Source organism: Nothoprocta perdicaria, unplaced genomic scaffold, assembly GCF_003342845.1.
Source record: "Nothoprocta perdicaria isolate Ctin4 unplaced genomic scaffold, notPer1 scaffold_68, whole genome shotgun sequence".
NCBI classification, from domain to species: domain Eukaryota; kingdom Metazoa; phylum Chordata; class Aves; order Tinamiformes; family Tinamidae; genus Nothoprocta; species Nothoprocta perdicaria.
In genome coordinates this window covers 2678719-2697222 of record NW_020455954.1, presented here as the reverse complement: position 1 = coordinate 2697222, position 18504 = coordinate 2678719, and the positions used below count along the sequence as shown (strand labels likewise).

Here is an 18504-nt window from a genome sequence, read left to right as displayed (position 1 = left end):
AGGAATGGGGAAGCTTAAGGCCTGCTTCCTTAAACGCTTTTGTTCTTCAGCTTGTGTGCTAATAGTGTTCTAGTAATTTCTATAAATAGTCAGCTTTGGAAAAAGGATCACAAGAAACTGATTTCCAAAATGAAACAGCTCCAGAAATTATGCAGAGTTAGTTCTGCTGTTTCTCGTCATGAAAAAAATAAACAACTTGTCTCTTCCAAATTGGCATTTGGAGATGTGGGAATCCAAGTGAAGCGCAAAGCTGTTTTCGTATCGAGCAAGCATAGGAATTTGGGTTTCTTTTTTTTAAAAAGTAGCGTGTTTTTCTGGAGGGGCTAGAAAGTAGAAAAGCCATCAGTGTGGGACGACACTGTTTTTAATAGCACCTGTGTAAAACTGGCTGGATGAAACCAGTTGAATTTGACCAAGGCCCTTGCACCCTTGGGCTTAGGTTAGAGTTATCTCCTCACAATGTGCTAGCTTCTACTAAGTCATTAAAAAAACCCCTCTTAATTTCTGCTAATGTTCTCAGGTAAAATGTGTGTACAAATGCACTTTACCTAATGCTGCGTGCTGTGAGTAGCGGGAAGGCGATTTCCTGTTGTGAAATGCCCGGGTGATGTTGTTGTGCCTTTCTTTTTCTACAAATGACTCTGTACTATAAAGGGAATTTTAAACAGTATTGCATGTATCAGAACAAATAGCTGAGTGTATTAGAGCAGTTCAGGTGGTAAGTTCTAGAATTTAGGATCCTTTTGGGGACAAGATGGGTGATGTATTTAGCCACAGCAGAATGAAAGCAAAGGAAAGATTCAAGTTGCTTTCAGTGTGTTTCTCATGTGGAGGAGCCTGTTCAACCTTCTACTTTCTGGTGCTTTCCCCGAAGAAGCTCATGTGCTAAAGGCAATCAGAACAGCTATTGGAAAGCTGCTGTCATTACTGCACCCATGAACTTGGGCTGGGAGTTTTAGGTATCCCGTGGGCCCTGGGAACTTGAGGAGCACTTGCTCAATCTCTGAGGGAAGCACGCTTTTTTGGGAAAGGTGTCCTCTTGAGCAGTAAACACATGAATAGCAAAGTGATGGAGTAACAGGTACACGGAGACACAGAATCCCAGGCTCCCTGACGTTGGAAGATCACCAAGCCCAAACCTGCTGCTGAAGCAGGGTCACCCAGAGCACGTGACACAGGATGTGTGTGCCGGGCCACAGCTCGAGTACCTCCAGGGAAGGAGACTCCCCGACCTCTGTGGACAACCTGTCCCGGTACCCTGTCACTCACATGGTCGAGAAGATTCTCCTCGAGCTTAGGCAGAACTGCCTGGGCTTCAGTTTGTGCCCGTTGCCTCTTGCTGGCCACCGCTGAGGAGAGGCTGCCCCCTCCTTTTGATACTCCCTTAAAGTGCTCGTAACCCACAGGGATAAATGATTATCATTAACAATGCTCACGATAAATGCATGGCTCATAGCCATCAAATTAAGTAAGGCTGAGACTTTTGTGACTTCTTTATTGTAGCTGTGTTAGTTAAGTGATGAAAGCCTGTGTTACTTTTCAGTTCTCCACTGTTCTGTTGCCCATGCCCAACACCATGAGTATATATTATATTGTTAATAGCTCACAGTGTTTTTTTTTTTTTATAAATTTATTTCTTTATCTGCTACCTTGATTTCTCTTTGGAAGGGTCCACAAAACTCCTGTTCCACAATCTTCCGTTCCCAAATGCTATGGAAAACTTCCAAGAGAAGGGCCCCATAGACTGCCACACAATTAAAACAGCAGGAAATCCCCTTCTTCCCTTGCTCCTGGATTAAGTAAAGGAAGTTGGAAGATACTACAGAAATAGATGATATTACTGCTGTGTGTTGACTGTCACATAGCTGGGAAAATACGCTTGAGGCTTTTATAATAGGGTAAACTGCTGTTTCATTTAGACCTGTAATCTTTCCATTTGATACTCTTAAGTTTAAAATTGTAGTCATTAAATGCATACAAATTCAGCTTTGGTGCTGTTTTTATATCTAAATATTTTCGTGCCCGGTGTAATTGCATAAGCCTTTTTGTTAGAGGTAGGAAGGCTGTCCTGCCCTGCAAGGTTCTTAGTCCTCTTTAGGTTCTTGGGTTTGGACTTCAAGTGTTTTTTTGAAAACGTTCAAGCTAAATTTTTAGCAGCGTGTTCAGATACGAGAACGTGAAAGCAATACCACTTAGTGTATTTTAAGCAAAGTGTCCTGTGATTTAAAACATCTTTGCTTAGCCTTTAATGGAGGAGGAAAAAGGCCGCTTCTGTGCGGCCTCTGTCCCAGGGCAAGAAGGTGACAGTTTTGGGCCGATCTTGCAGGTCTTCTGTGCTGTCTGTGTGTGGTGTTGGAGGCTGCCTGTGGGCAGGAGGACCTGGCAGCAGGGCACGGTTCTCATTGCCTTCGTTCTTCTCCCATGGGAAAGCTCTGCTGGCTCTTGGAAGTGGCAGCGGGCAGTTGCCTACCTGCGGCTTACCTGCCTCTTCGGAGGAAATCTCCGGGGCTGAGCTACTGGGCCGGGACTGTGTGGCGTTAGGCTCAGTTTTCAGTCGTCCCTCCTGCAGGGTTTGCTCGGAGAGGCTCTGCCTTCATGGAGAAATAGATGGGACATTTTTAGGGGTTGTTTTACCCTTCAAAATCCCCTGGAGATGACACCAAGGAAGCCGAGTGCAACCGGTACTGCAGCGGAGGGCGGCAGCCCTCCTGCAGCCTGAGCTGCTCTCCTGGTGCCGAAGCTCGTGCCCACGGAGCCTGGCAGCACGCCCTTCCCGCCTGGAAGGGCCTGCAGGGACGGCCCAGCTCTCCCTCGCCTCTCAAGAGGCCGTCTCTGCAGCGGGTCCCGCTTCGCACCTTGCCTCCTCTCTCCTGAAGTGGTCTTTTGCAAGAGCTTAGTGAAAGTTAGGCCTTTTATTTATGTTTTTGGGCGTTTTCCTGCTCCAAAGGCCACTTGAGATATTGCATCTTAACATTGCCCTTCATACTTTTGATGAAGATGATGAATGCTGCACTGAGTCGGGTCAGTAGCTTATGTAGCCGTTTCCCAGAGCGGCAGTGGGGAGGTGGCTTTTGGGGGAGAACGTGGCCTGGTTATGGTCCACGCTCCTCACGCTTTTCTAGCATCCAGTCAACAGACTGGCCATGTTGGGCTGTCCTCTTTTGTTCATGCTCGTGGTCCTGAGGCAGTGGGTTCTAGAAGTTCTTTGTCTGCGCCACTCTGAAAACAGGAGGAAAAAGGGAAATCACTCCATTTAAAACCAGTGGGTGCTTAGTTTGTGCTGCTCTTAGGTTGGAATTTGGTGGAGGTGGTGAGGAAAAAGTCTGTCTTCATTTTATCCACTGCCTTGATGTCTTGTACACCTTGATCCCTGCTCTCCTGATCTTGCATTCAAATCCAAGGGTCCTGGGCTCTTCAGAGAGGAGCACTGCTCTATCTCTGCTCCTGCAGTCGTCCTGCTCTGCCTAATCCATGTCAAGCATCTCTATTCTGAGTAATGGCAGTTCCCTACCCTTTGGGTGACAAACCTCTCGTGCCTTTTATGTGTGTTTTTGTTGTCACTGTCTTTTAAGCGCAGTACAAGGGAGCTTGTCCTGTTTTCCTGCTTCTCCCTGGTCTTCACAGTCCTCTGCAAGGGGTTTCTTCTGCAGCTGTGCTGTGACCCAGATCAGCGAGATGATCCAGCCTTGCAAGTGTGTGGTGCTTTTTAATAAAAACCATGGCTTGGTTTCTTTCCCAGATGACTTCATTGATGTTTATAGCACAGCCGCACAAACAGCTCCATCAGCGTGATTTAGTAAGTGATGAATTATGGTAGTCGGGACAGGAACAAGCTGCTGGGCTGTGTGGGAGACTTCGGAATCGGACTTGGCTACCGGAGAAAAGCAACATGCAACTGCACAGTCAACTCTTTGTAGAATGAGGACATCAGGAGCCTGTGGCATGTAGCAGTTTCTGTACCAAGGCACCTGTCACTGTGCGGGTAGATGGCTGTGCTGCTCTCCTGGAGCTCCCTGCTCCAGGTTTTGGCACCTCGTCGTTATTGAAGACGTATGGAATACACAATTAAATGGTACCCTGTTGCAATAGGGAATAATAATAGAATATTGAGCTCCTGCAGCATTATTTTGTTCTTCTGGAGAAAAAAAATGAAATTGGGAGGACAGCAGATTGCGTATATGCTTGAAATGACTTATGTTCACGTTGTTCCTGTGGATGCTACAGCTGGCTTATCGGGGAGCAGAGGCTCTGTTTTGCTTCATGAGCACACGTTTGACTAGCTTGTGACTCCGCGTTTGCAAGGGATGTTCTCGTGCTGAAGCAGGTCTGTCCTCCTGGAGATGGTCGTGGTGCTCGTGAAACCCTGGAGCTCAGATCAGCCCTTGGAGGCTTATAAGCAATATCACCTGTGTACTAAATTCCTGTTGCAAGGGGAGAAATCTTGTTAACCACTTCAATTCTTGGGTTTGGGCTGCTTGAGGATGGCCCTGCAAGGTGCTTTTTGGAAGATGGATTGGCTGCGCCAGTACTCCGTGCTGAATGTGGCTCTGGATTCTTGTCTTAGACCGAGTGTGTGGTGTTGCCCTCATCTGTCCCAGCTGTGTAGCTTCTCTGGTGACATCTCTGTCTGAGAGAGCAATGCTAGGAGGATGAGAAACCGATGGTGTGAAACTGAAAGGAGTAGTTTACACCTATTGGGAACCAGTACAGACTTAATTTCTTAGGTTTAACACAAACAAACTGGTATTGACAGGGTGCCTTTTTTTTTGTTTCCTTTTTCTAATGGTGTGAAAAGCTCCCAGTGCCAAGCTGTAATTCTGGTACCCTGTCCTGCAGGTGATGTTTCCTTGCACAGTGTGAGGAGTAGATGCTTTGTTTACAGCCAGTTTGCAAATGCTGTAATGGGGGAGTGTGTTCTTATCTCAGCCAGAGGCATCTCTTAATGTATCCAAAAAATAATTGGAGTCTTTACGGAATGGCCATATAGTTAATTTGAGGGCACCTTTTAATTGTGCATAAGTAGGTTCCTGTTTCGCAGTCTTTAAGGCCCCAGGCCCCTGAAATGACCAACAGTTTTTTCTCCTGAGGCTACAGTTTCTGACGCTTTAATAAAATGTTGTAGGTTTTCGTTTGAGACATAATTTAATTTCTAGCTTCTTAGGTGATGAAGGGGCACTCAAAAGTGCTTGGAATTAAGAATTAACCAATTTATGTTCATACTATATAACTATGATTTGATCTGCGTGATCATTTAAATCCAGGGAACAATTCTGCTGCTGTGGCAAATGAGCTAAGGAGAGGTGACGATGCATCGTTGGGAGAGATGAGGATCAGTCATTAAATTAAAAGCCCTGCTTTTGTGTTATTTTATTTTAATATTGCCATCATCTTTGGTCTTGGAAAGAAGATGAGTTTGACTTAAGATTGGAATGTTTTCCAGCCGCCTAATTTTGATGAACACGCACTTTTCTCTCTTCTGGTGATGAGTAGCATGTGTAAAAATGTCTAAAGCTTTTTCTCCCAATTCTTCATTTATAATGCAGGCATCTTCTGGCATGCTATTAATTTTGGTAGTTATCTGCCACATCAGCTATCAGACTCTGTAGAGATGGCAAGCTGAAAGGGCTGTAATTGGATTAAAAAGTGTACTATGTTTTCATGTGACCTCACAGATGAAACAGATCTTGTCAGCGCGTTATCACTCATTCCAGAAGCGTGTTCCAGTTTAATTGCCTTTCACTCTCTTAAAAGAAAGTGCTGGGAAAAGAGCTATTTCTCCTTACCTGTGTGCTGAATTGGGCTTCTGATTGACTTATCAAATATCTGAAGTGATACTTCCTTATATGTGAGTGTGAAGAAAACGTAAGCCTACACTTAACAAATAAAGGACAATTAGTTGTTGGAATTGGAGAAAAAGCTGGGTCAGAAAAAATATTCTTAAGTCTATTATTAGGTGTCTTAAGTCTCTTTTGTAATAAGCCTGCTGTTGTGTTTCAGTGTAGAATCACAGTTTTCTGTGCCTTTTCTTTCCCGTTTTCCCCCCTGTAGCTCTTAGAGGTGAGCAGCCCTTGCCTGGCCTCACTGAAATCCGTCTGTGATAAACTTAGCAGGCCGCTGCTGGAGCTTCAGCGCCAGGCTGCCGTTTCCCACTCCGTATCACCTCGCTGTGGGCTTACGTACAAGTGGCTGCTACTGCAGAAAATAACTTCTAGAGGAGACTGCTTGGCTTCCTCAGCTAAAAGGCAGTCATCTGTATATACCTCTTTGCAGTCCTGTTGTAGAGAACTACTTTGTTTTTAATCTTAAAAGGAACATTGCTTGACTTTACCGTACATCACCGTGGACTCCTCCTGTTCCCGAACTAGTGTAAGGTTTCTGGCTTTCCTTTATTTAGCTTTTCTGGAAAGTATATGCTGGTTTTCAATGCTGTTGTTGCAGTCCAGCCCCAAGGAGAGAGCTGACTTTTCTGAACATGCTGAAGACTAAATCGACTTCATGATAGAAGCCTGGATGCCATCTCATCTCCTCACATGCTCTTGCCTTTGCTTTCCTGCACCTTCTGAACGGATTTGTCACTACCTGCTACTGAAAATGTTTGGATAGTTTCATCTTTCCACCAGACAGTCCTGACAGTGCTTCAGAGATGTCTCTACCCTTCTATCTTAAGATCTTGGGCTGGGTGTGCAGAGTTGCAAAGGAAAATCCCGAGCTCCTGCCTCTGGCTTGGGAGGTTACCAAGGTACACGTAGCTGGGGGCTGGGGGAGTGTTTGGAGCCCAATTGGGTCTACAGGCTCGTCCTGTTTGGCATTCTTCCTTAAGCACTTACTGCAGGCTGCTCTAAGGGACAGGGAAAACGAGGAAGCTGAAGCTTTGCTTTAGCTCTTCTTTTGCTTTCTACGTGTTAACCAGGCTGACATTTGAGTAGCTTTCCTCTCTCTGAGCCTTTCTAATAAAGGAATTGTGCCCTTCAAAGCGCTCGCAGCCCGTTTGTTTGCTGTCTGCTGAGCCAGGTAAAGAAGCTGTGCTCTGGAGGAGGAGATGAGGCAGCTTCCCTGCCTATGTTCTCCCTAAATGAGATCGGGCCTGCGCTGTTATCCAAAGTAGCCTACTTCCCTGGGCCCAGATAAAGCCTTGTCGTTCTCCCCTGCAAACAGCAGCCATGCAGGCTCTATCAGCTCCTTGAGGATGGGTATCTCTAGCATCTACCTGGGATATTGGCCTCACAATGCCTGTTTTATCTAGCATAAGATTCCTAGAATACGAGGCATCAGTGTAAGAAGAAGAAGAAGCAGTGATGAGGCCTCAAAATCTCTCTTCATTTCCCTGAAAGAGAATCAGGCTTCCAAAAGTTGTGCTGCTGGCAAGAAAGCCCCAGGAACTTTGAAGCAGATTTGGCACCGCAACCATTTAAAACCCTCTTCATGTATGTCACTTCTGGATAAGTATGTGACTCTTTCAGACAGGAGTATGTGTAATTTCTCTGTTGGGTTTGTGAATTTCTAGGCTTATTTTCTGTCTGATACTGCTCGTCTTGTACTGTCTTCAAAAGCGATACTGTTCTCTTCAGCAGCCTTCCTCAAGAAACAGTTTTGGAAACTATGACCACATGTGTGGACATAGTTATTAAAAGCCTTAATAGATGAGAAGAAATTGAATGCCCCCAGATGTTGGGGGCATCCTCATGATGAGATATAGATATATCTATGAAGATATTTTTATAATATATAGATAGATGCATCTTTTTCTACTATTTTTTTCAGTAGATAAGAGATTCCCAGTCTTCATGATTTTGCTTTGGTAAAATCTGTGTCTTGCAGTAGAATGCTTGGAAGCTTGTTGTGTGGTTTGAATCCCGGTTCTGTCCCTAACCTGGGAACGCAGCCTTGCTGGGAGCGGAGGCAGGAAAGGACGGCCTTGCTCTCTGCTCTTCCCCTTGGCACATCTAACCACTGCGTGTCCTCGAGATGAGTTGGCTCAGCATGCTGATCCAAGACCCTGTTTTATTTTGGAGAGGGATTCGTTCGTCAGATCAGGAACTCAACTGACTCATCCTGGGGCTACAGTGTTGCCAGACCTGCTGTGGAGGAGCATGAGGATGTGACCATTGCTTCTGGAAGTGGCCCCCGCTTTGATCAGATTATGTATAATGTAAAATGAGCTGTAGCTTCTCTGATTCCCCTAGATGATTTTGGACACCTTCCCTGGCATACAGTTCTCTTGTTCTTGTCCCACTGTTTTTATTATTTAAAACCCTGACCTGTCCATGACGAGCAGCTCTGTTCTAGTTTCGTGCTGCGAATGAGGCAGCGTTTTGGAGCCCCTTCACTATGGGAGCTCTTCCTTCCCTGGAGAGTATCTGCCTTGTGCTGAGTGCATGCCTAAGGTTTCTCCATGTTAACTGAGAAAATGCTCTCCTTGCATTCAAAGCCATCTTTAACCTAGCTGACTTGAGCTTTTGAGCTCTTCCGCAGTGTAACCAGCGAATGAGCCCTTTCACTCATGGACCTGCATACAGGTACACATCGGCATTCAGCCAGGAGAGGTCGAAGGAGCTGCTTGGTCGCCTTCTGCCCACTTCACTTGACTTTTTCCCCACTGTGCTTCTCGCATGAGCTGAATAGTGATTCTGAGCCGTGGGTCCTTTTCTTGCTGTTCTTCCGGTGTTACAAGAGGTGTGGGATGGAAGCCTCTCGGAGCGAGCTGGAGTCTGGCTTGCCCCCCTGGCTGCTGGATGTGCTCTCCCATCGCCCATGATGCTCCTTAGAGGCTGCGCTCCGGTTCTGTCAGGCCGTCCTGCTTCAGTAAAGGAAAGGTGGAGAGTGGAAAGCAGGGCGGAAAAGGTGGGGGAGGGGCTTAGCAAAAGAGATCTCAATTTAGAAGTGAACAAAGCAACAAAATAAAAAGCTGACATCCTGAAGAGGAGAAAAATATATGGGAGGTGCTGGCCTCCCCTCAGGAGAGGGGATCCCCTTTGATGGGCTTCCTGCAGCAGGTTCAAGTGGGTGCTTCTCCTTGTGGCTATGCTGTCAAGGCCACCTATTTTGTCTGTCTGTATATATATATTTAATGAACAAACTGGAAGACGCGATGTTTGCATCGAGGGTTGGATGCTGCGGCCAGCGCCACAGCCGCATATAAAGCGGGAGGTTGTGCCGGAGGCTCCCACAGTAGGACAGGGAGTGGCCGTGCCCGGCTCCTTCGTCCAGGGAGCCGGGAGAAGCGTGCCGAGGCAGCAAGGACTTCCCGCCCTTGGAGAGCTCCTGTGGTCTGGGGCAGGCTGCCCTGTGCCGATGGAGCAGCTTTGCCCCAGCCTCCCCTCTCCTTGAGTCTCTGTGCCTGCTTCTCGCTGCTTTTGCTCTTAATATGATTCCTTCAATATTCGTATTTTGGCCTTTTCCTCTTTCTTACATTCACTTTTCCTCTTTGTTTTTTAAGCTGCCATGGGGCAGCAGGGTCGAGCCCCTCGCAGAGGGCCTGGCCTCCCCATTTCCCAGCAGGGCCCAGGGGTGGGGGTTTCCTAAGTCCCGGCGCGGCAGCGGAGCTGCCGCGGGTGCCCTGGCCACATCAGCCCTGCTTTGTAGCCTGGCCCTCACCTCATCCAAACGTGAGGTGCGTCTGGCAAGCCTGATCAGCCCGGCGCGGGCCGAGGGGGTTGCTGTGGGCCGCGAGAGCGGGACAGCGGGAGTAGCTGCTAAAAATAACTTGTGAGCAAAGAGGAGACTGCTTAGGAAATGCCCGCAGCAGCCAGGGTTTAGATTGACCTAATTGTATGGATCCGTCTCTGTCATCTTTTTTTTTTTTTCTTTTTTTCTTTCCTCCAAAGCGAAAACTTAGATGCAGACTTTCAGGTGAGTGTTTTGTGTAGGTAGGAAAGCACTCTCTTTTAGTGCTGCTTCCTAAGGTAATAGGCCTTTTTTTTCCCCTCCCAGTCTTAGTGTTAACTGTAGCTTGACAAAGTAGGAAGGAGTCTCTTTGTGTGTGTTTTTCTTTATTCTAAAGGTTTCTGGACTTATGTGGCGTGGTGCGTTTGCCGTGCTCGACAGAAACACGAGGCTGCCCTTAATGGCAGGGTCCCGCAGCGGCCAAAGCACCCGCCAGCTTGGCAGGGTCCCTCCCTTCCCCTTCCCGCTCGGAGGACCCTTCCCGTGGCGGCCGCTCTCGGGAAGCTGCCGCTGGGGAAGCGGAGCGCCCTGGAGCGGCTGCTGACCAGCCTGTTGCACGGAGTTCCCTCACCTGAGCAAGTAGCTTGGTCTTTGCTTAATTACAGTCTCAATGCTAAGCTTTAATTAAGCCACACGGCCCCTCCAGAGGCTGCATTGCTTCCCCTAATGAGCGACTTGCACTCCAGGACCCTTGGGAAAGGCTGAAGCGAGATGCCGTATTATCTCAGTGCTCCTCCTTTAGGCCAGTGTCCGGTTTTCCCTGCCCATGGACAAGGCTGCCAGGCTTCCCCTGCCCCTTGATGCCATTTCACACGCGCGTTACGTCGGCTGCGGGGACGCGGGGCAAGCGCTTCCCTTCCGCAGGTCCCACGGCCTTCCTGTGGGAAGCAGCGTGCTCCAGGCCTTGCTTCCGAGCTGCCCTGGGTGAGTACGGAGCCCTTGCCGCCGTGCTGCTTTGGTGCAGGCTCCCCTGTTGCAAGCCCAGGAGTAGTGGTTAAGCTCTCTTGGATGCTTTAGAAAAGACTCCAGGCTGAAATGAAAATGGAATTTGCAGAAATCACCATGACTCGTTGGTTTTTTTGGAAACTACTTTCCTTGTTGCAGCGTTCCCTTCCCCACCCAATTCTGTCCCAAAGCCGGGTGATTTCTATTTCGAGTCACTGTGTGTAGTATCTTTGCCTGGAGATCAGAAGTTGTGATCTCTGAAACTCCGTTCCCTGTATGGATGCCTTTCAGCTGTAATCAGGCTATCATCCAACTTTCTCTCAGGCTTAAATGGATTGTGCTCCTCAAGTCCCACTCTGAGTAATGTATTTTCTGACCTTTTTTTGTAATGTCTGTGGTTTCATTTTGAATCTCTCCAATGCTTTGAATTATCCCTTCTGAATTTTTAGATACCAGAAGTGAACAAACTATTCCAGTAGCTGTTGCGTGGATGCCAAGTACAGAGGAGAACCTTTTTTAGATTATTTATTTTGTTTTTCCTAGATAATATTCCCCTGCTTAGGTGCCCATGGATTGTTTTAGCAGCTAGCAGCACTGCTCAGCCCTTCTGTCCATTCCCCTCTTCATCAGGATGCACTTCCAAGGCTTAGCTGATGCTTCCTGGGGTGGAATTACTTGGTTTGACTGACAGTGTTGCCAGGTATCTTGGTTTGCTTTGTGCCTAGGGCCCTGAGGGAGGGAGGCCCCTGTTTTGGTGTCCCTAAGCTCTCCATTGAATATAGGTCTCCCTATCTTGTGTCACACAACTTCATTGCTTTTCTTTTGGCTTGTTGGTAAATGTAGCATGGAGCGTAGGGCCAAGAATTAATGTCCATGGTGTGCTGGCGTTACCTGGACCGGCCTTTCCAAGTTTGCTGCTTATCAGAAAACATCTTCTCTATTCAGGCTTCTTAGCTGGCTCGTCTGAAATGCTTGGATACAAACTGTGAGATTCTTCTGATCTTAAGTAACGTCTGATGACTGCTCTTTATTACAGTATTGAGTTGCAGTCGAGAAGTCAGATGACATTTCTTGTGCCAAAGACAGCTTATATATTTATTGAATACTTCTGTTTTCCATGAGTAGTGATTGACATGCTTTCTTTTTTTGGTTCAAGCTTTGACTAGGATTGTTTTTGAAATTCCAAGGATTCCTTTCGTTTGTTGTGAATTAAAAAAAAAAAAAAATCTATTTTGTTAGATTTCTAGCTTTGATTCCCAGAGTTTCCCTCTTTATCCTTATACGTTTATTTCTGTCTCTTACAATGTTTTCTGTTAGGTAACACGTGGTTTGCTAATGAAGAAAGGAAGATGTCCAGTAAAGCCGTGCATAACTGCATCTTTGCATATTCTCCCCTGTGTTGACTTGTAATTACTGGCTTTCTGTGAAATTAGGCCTTTATGAAATGGACGTAGGTATGTGCGTTACCATTTCCAACTTACCCATTTGTATACTTAAGCAGGAGGAACCATAAATGAACTATATGCCCAGTATAATCCTGAAGTCTTTGCTTGCCCTTGCACTGCCCCCGAGGCTGTCGGCTGCTTTTTGTCAGCGAGGCGCCGCGGAATCGCCCTCGTTTTGTGCAGGAAGGTGGCCAGAAAACTGTGATTTAGCATCGTCAGTTCTGCTGCCGGCAGCGTGTTCCTCTGCGTGTGCTGCTCACGGTGAGGGTGAATTGAACAAGTGAGGGTGTCGGGCTTCCTTCTTGTTTCTTGCCAAAACCAAGTGCTTAGGCAGCCAGGCGGTGTGTTGCACAGGGTTGTGTCATCAGGCTGAAGACTGACAAGTCTTTTGACCTTCTGACTGATCAATGAAAATAGGGGAGTGTTGAGAGATTTCCGTGCCATTTTAGTCGCTCGTTTTCCTATAGACGTGGCGGCTGCTGCTTGTAGCCTATGGGAATTGGCAGAGGCTGCAACCAGGAGCGTAAGGTTTCAAGGGAAGTGACTTGACTAAATTGAACATCCAGCAATTTCATCCAGATGAAAGCGCAGAGAAGCTTTAGCCTTGGGAAGGGGAGAACTGAGTGGTCAACAGTGAGTGACTTGCATGATGCCATACTTGAATAGAGAGAATGAAGATGGATCAAAGAGGGCGTTTGAGTTCAGTGGAGACAGACACCCCCAGGACTTCAGGCACTCGAGAGAGTCCTGTGAGATCTTCTTCAAGGACTTGAAGCAACCTGATGAATGCTCAGTGGAAGGAGCTCTGTGCGTGGGCATGTGAGCAGAGGAGGCGCTTAGCAGTTGGAAGCAGCAAGCAAGAGGGCCTGCGTGCAGTGCAAGAGAGCAAGAGGAGGAATTGCGGGCAGTGCGAAGGCCTACAAGGTTGCCTTTGAAGTAGGAAGACAGCAGCTTTAAACATCCTACTAATTCTTTGTTTCTTCTCCTCAAAATGTACACAAGGGGAGGAAGGAGGAAGAGCGCTTATGTGAAGGTGAAAGAAGTAAAGGACCTATGTGTGCCTTAACATGCACGGTCTAGCTGGGAGCTGAGCGGCTGGGAGGGAGGCAGGACAGACACAGCCTTGGACTTGCCCGGGGCCTCTCTCCGGGGCAGCTCGGATGGCTTGAGAAGGAAGTCTTCATTGTGCCATTGGCCTGAAGGACTTTCTCTTGACTGGCTGCTGCATCCAGACCCTGGTGAAAGGTCTGCGGGCCCTGTCCTTGTAGCAGGGCTCACCTGGAGCTGGAGTAGGAGCCTGCAGCAGGCATTACGTTTCTGAGAGGAAATCCTTGTCCAGGAGTAAAATCCAGTGCCTCACCTGGGTAAGCACCACAGAATCACAGAGTGGTTGAGGCTGGAAGGGACCCCTAGGGATCATCCAGTCCAACCCCCTGCTCCAGCAGGGACACCCAGAGCACGGGCCACAGGGCGGCATCCAGGCGGGTTTGGAAGATCTCCAGAGAAGGAGCCTCCACAGGCTCCCTGGGCAGCCTGTGCCAGGGCTCTGTGTGGCGGGTGGGAGCGGGTGGGTTGGCGTCGGCGCGAGCCGTGCGGTTGCCGCTGCGCTCCCGCGAAGCCGCAGCGAGCGGCCGCTCCCGAGCGAGCTGCGCTGCGAGAGCTGCTTCGTGCTTTGGCGTGGGGCCCTTCCTTCCTTCCCGGAGTTGTTCGGATCCGTGTTTGGGTTCCCCTTCACAATGGCAGGTGTGAGGCGCATTGTGAGCCTGACAATGGCCTCCCGAGTGCGCGTCCGAGGCCGGCGGAAGGGACGACAAAGGAGACTCCGAAAACCGGAGTCCTCGGCTACTTAAACACTCTCATTTCTGAGCTGTTTGGCAAGTCAAGCCTTGCTGCCCAGAGGGTAAAACCAAGGATGCTGAAGTATTTCTTGGCCTCTCTTGAGCCTCTGTTAAAGTATTTATGGGCGCTCACAGCCCCTGTGTGTACGTGGTGCTGTGAGTGGCTCTGCAGGGCTGAAAGGCCGCTGGACACTGCCATGATGGGAATACATATTGTTGGCATACTTTGGGAAGTAGTGGGATTGTTCCAAATGCTCAAAATGTTGTTCAGAATTAAAGGTGCAAGGTAGTTCCATCTGCATGTGAGGAAGAATGTCTTCCCTGTGAGGGTGCCAGAGCCCTGGCGCAGGCTGCCCAGGGAGGCTGTGGAGTCTCCTTCTCTGGAGATCTTCCAAACCCGCCTGGATGCCGCCCTGTGCCCCGTGCTCTGGGTGTCCCTGCTGGAGCAGGGGGTTGGACTGGATGAGCTCTAGAGGTCCCTTCCAACCTCAACCACCCTGTGATTCTGTGATTCTGTTTTTACCCGCACAGTCCCTCTATCTCAACTTTCTGTAGCAGAGAAGGGCCATGGAGTTGGGAGTTCAGGAGTCGTTCCCATGATTTTTGCCGACAGCTTTTACGGAGTTGGCGTTGGCTGAAGGGAAGGGAGAAACTCGTGTGGCGCTTGTGAGCTGTAGCGTTTCGGTAGAGAAGCAAGGTAATCTTTGGTTCAGCTGCCTTGGAAGCATCAGGGCCTTCATTTTTTAATCACCCTGCACCTCAACAACCTGAGGAGCTGCTGCGTCCAAGGCCCTGAAGAGGCGGTGAGAGGCAGCCTGGGCCCTGGAGCTTGTGGCAGTGCCCCCTTGTCAGGGCCAGAAATTCAGCCCTGGCTGCCGTGGTGGGAGAGATCCCTGCGTGGCCGCTGGCTCTGAGCAATGAATTAGGGCAGGTTTCTCCACAGCAGGCGCTGCGAATGCCGGCCAGCACGGCTGGAGACGAGTTGTCTCCCACCACCTCAGACGGGGGTAGGTGGTTACCCTGGGACAGGCGAGGGGGGTACCCGGCTGACCCGGGGGTGCCGCTCACGCCGGTGCCCCGGCCCTGCGGCGGGGTAGCCCTTTACGGGGCTGGGATTGCTGCAGTGAACCCTGCTGCTCGGCTCCCCTTCGTGCGCAGCGAGTTGGGAAGCTGTTCATAGGCTAGGCAGGGAAAGAAAGCAGGGAGCATGTCCACAAGGATGCTTTTAATGTATTTAGCTAGAAAGGCTTTTAATGCTTTTGCTTTCTTGCTTCTTCCACTTATAACAGTGAGGTAACTTTAGCATGCAGTTTTATTTTGCTTCCCTTTTCCACTCTGCCCAGCAATTGATCGTCTCTCCCCTTTCTTTCCTTATTTTCCTTTTTTTTTTCCTTCTCTTTTTATTCCCTCTCTCTTTAAGTCTCTAAAACTGCTCTTCTCCTTGCGAATGTTTCGGGGAAGGGATAGATCTTGCCATGCAAATGGCAGCATTTGCAGTAATGTGCTTTATTTTAAAAATTGTTTCGTGGAGTAGTTGGATGCCTGAAAGCAAATGGCTTTAAGAACCTGAAGGGTAACTCGGGAGAGGAGTAATAGCTCGTTTGGACTTGTCAAGAGCAAATCATGTCAAGCGAACCTGCTTTTGGTGTGACCTTACGGAGACGGGGTAGTGTAGTAGAGATCTTGACTTGAAAATGCTCGAGCTCCTGTTCTCATAAGTAGTCTAGGAAAGTGTTGGGTTACTTAAACGGCCTCAGAAGGGATGCACAATTTGTTGGCAGTTCTGTTTCATGGTAACTCTGAGTGCTTCAGTGCAGAGTTAGGCTGGTGTGTTTAATGGCAGAGTCTTTAAGCAGTCTCTCAGACTTCACTGTGTTTCACTAGTTTCCCAGGGATCTTTCCGGCTGTAATTCCACATGAAACGCATTTCCTCGCGTGGTGACTCCAGGAGTTTCGAAGGATGCTCCGAGCTGAGGAGCGCTGGCTGCCGCTCCCTTGGGGCACATGTAGCGCGTTGGCTTTTGGGGGGCGCTTAAGCGGAGCGAGGCGGAAGCCTGGCCGGGCAGCAGGTTTGCAGGAGAGCCGGGGGCTTCCCGAGGCGGGCACGGTGAACCCGCCTGCGGCGCCGCCAAGCCCCGCGGGGCGCGAGCCAGCGGCGCGAGAAGGCCCCGGCGTGAAGGGAGCCGCGCTCTGGGTGCCGTGCCTGGAGCTGTGAGCTAACAGGGACGGGGGGTCCGAGGGAGAAGCGGCTTCCCCAGCGCCATGGCCTCCTCTGCGGCAGCCCTGGGAGTGTTGGAGGGGAGAGGGAGCCCGAGGCGGGAGCTCCTGGGGCTGCCCCGCTGGGCCCGTCCGTGTGGGTGCCTTTCTGGCCGGCCACGGCCCTGCCCTGGTGTTCACTGCCAGACCCGCTCCCCTGGAGGAGACGGTGCTGCTCGGTAGGCTGCACTGGTGCTCTGGTTCCTTCAGCTGGAGGAGACCATGGGGAGATGGTTTTATGCCTGATATCGGAGCTCAGAGCAAGGCTGTGGTTACTGCTGCTCATGTTAATCAGATACAAAAATTAGTGCGCCTCTTGGCTTTGCATCACATTCTATGTGCTGAGCTGTTTGCATCTGGAAAAGGGAATATTTTTGTTACAATGTTCTACATGAAAAAATCTCTCTGCTAAATATATTTAATTAAAAAATATGCTCAGTGTTTTATTCTTGTGTTTTTTTTTTTTTCCTCTGTTACACTGAAACGCACATGCTGGTTGAAATGTTTGCTTTATTCTACTCTTCTTGGTTGGTGGTCTTGCTTGTGGATGTATTCTGATTATCTCCATCTTCTTTTTGATTTCCAGGAGACAAAGATGGCAGCAAAGTGACTACAGTAGTGGCAACTCCTGGACAAGGTCCAGATCGACCACAAGAAGTTAGCTACACAGACACCAAGGTGATTGGAAATGGATCTTTTGGTGTCGTGTATCAAGCCAAACTCTGCGATTCAGGAGAGCTTGTGGCCATTAAGAAAGTCCTGCAGGATAAAAGATTTAAGGTGAGAATGCATAACTGCAGAATATTCTTCATGGATTTTGCTTCATTTTCCATTCCTTTGATGGCAAACTTTCCTGCTGATTATTTTCTTTGGAACACATAAATGCGAGCAAAACTTTAAAGACCAAAGATTAAACAGATGGTTTGTGATAAATGCATTTAGTTTAACTTGAAAATCAGTGAGTCACTGCTGTTATGTTTGAGTTACTGCAAAACAGGAAGCTGAAGGTCCTGGTTTGATGTTGTGGTGCTGTTCCCGATCCCAGACTAGATTCCTCACACAATGAAATGGGCGAACAGAGGAAAAGCTGTTCTTAAACTTACTTTATTCTACCATAGAGTCTTCTCCAGTCGTTATGAATTAACCCAGAAAACACTGAGCCCAGGGCAGTTTGGCGTGAAGGGGAGCTTTATGAATGTGACCTAGTCTGGCAGGTTTCCTAGGCTAGTGGAACTTCTTTTCTGAGTTAGCAAGCAGCGTTTGGAAAGAAAATCATATGTATATCTGGGTGATATTCAAAGCAAATAAAAGTTAAGGGCCACTAGCAAACTCATCACCGCTATTACCTCTAGTGCTAGGTGGACGTAGAAGGCTTTGTTGCTTTCCTTTGCAATCAAGTGGCCTGCAGATGAACTTGTGCTAGCAAGCTGTGAATGGCAACAAAGCTTTGGCTTTCAACACCTGAAATCAAAAGCCTCAGTTTTCTCTCCTTTCTCTGAATTTACTAGTTTTTCCTCTGCTAATACACAATTAGCTTTGCTGATGTTAATTGTAATTTGTATCCCATTCTGCTACCAAGATCATTCTTTAAAAGTGTACCTTTTTGGAGGGCCTTGAAATTGATGCTGCCATCACCACAGGCACCAGCATGTGAGAGACGTTAAATAAAGAACGGAAATGGGAAGTATTTTTAAATCAAAGAAGGGCAAGTTGAAGGCTCCTGCACCTGGGGAGGAATAAGCCCAGGCACCAGGACACATTAGGGGCTGACCTGCCAGAAAGCAGCTCCATGGGGAGGGAACTGGGAGTGCTGGTTGACACCAAGTTAGCCATGAGGCAGCAGTGCCCTCATAGCCAAGGAGGCCAATGGGATCCTGGCTGCATCAGGAGGATGTTGGCAGCAGGTGGAGGAAGGGGATCCTGCCCCTCTGCTCAGCTCTGGGGAGGCCGCACCTGGAGTGTTGGGGGCAGTTCTGGGCACCCCAGGACAAGAGGGACATGGAGCTCCTAGAGAGGGTTCAGCAGAGAGCAACAAAGATGATTAAGGGACTGGAACATCTCTTGTATGAGGAGAGACTGAGTTAGCCTGGAGAAGAGAAGGTTGAGAGGGGATCTGATCAATATGTGTAAGTACCTTGGGGGAGAATGTAGGGAGGATGGGGCCAAACTCTTCTCAGTGGCAGCCAGTGACAGGACAAGGCGTAATAGCCATAAATTAAAATACAGGCAGTTCCTCCTCCATAGGAGGAAGAACTTCTTCCCTGTGAGGGTGCCAGAGCCCTGGCACAGGCTGCCCGGGGAGGCTGTGGAGTCTCCTTCTCTGGAGATCTTCCAAACCCGCCTGGATGCCGCCCTGT

General features: G+C 48.7%; 1 protein-coding gene across 1 annotated transcript in view; it reads left to right on the top strand.

The window, feature by feature from the left end:
- Window positions 1–18504, top strand: part of GSK3B (glycogen synthase kinase 3 beta) — a 120117-nt gene that overhangs the window by 28764 nt on the left and 72849 nt on the right. The window contains exon 2 of the mRNA XM_026050332.1: window positions 16734–16927. Coding sequence (XP_025906117.1) covers window positions 16734–16927 — 194 coding nt within the window. The remainder of the gene's footprint in view (window positions 1–16733; window positions 16928–18504) is intronic.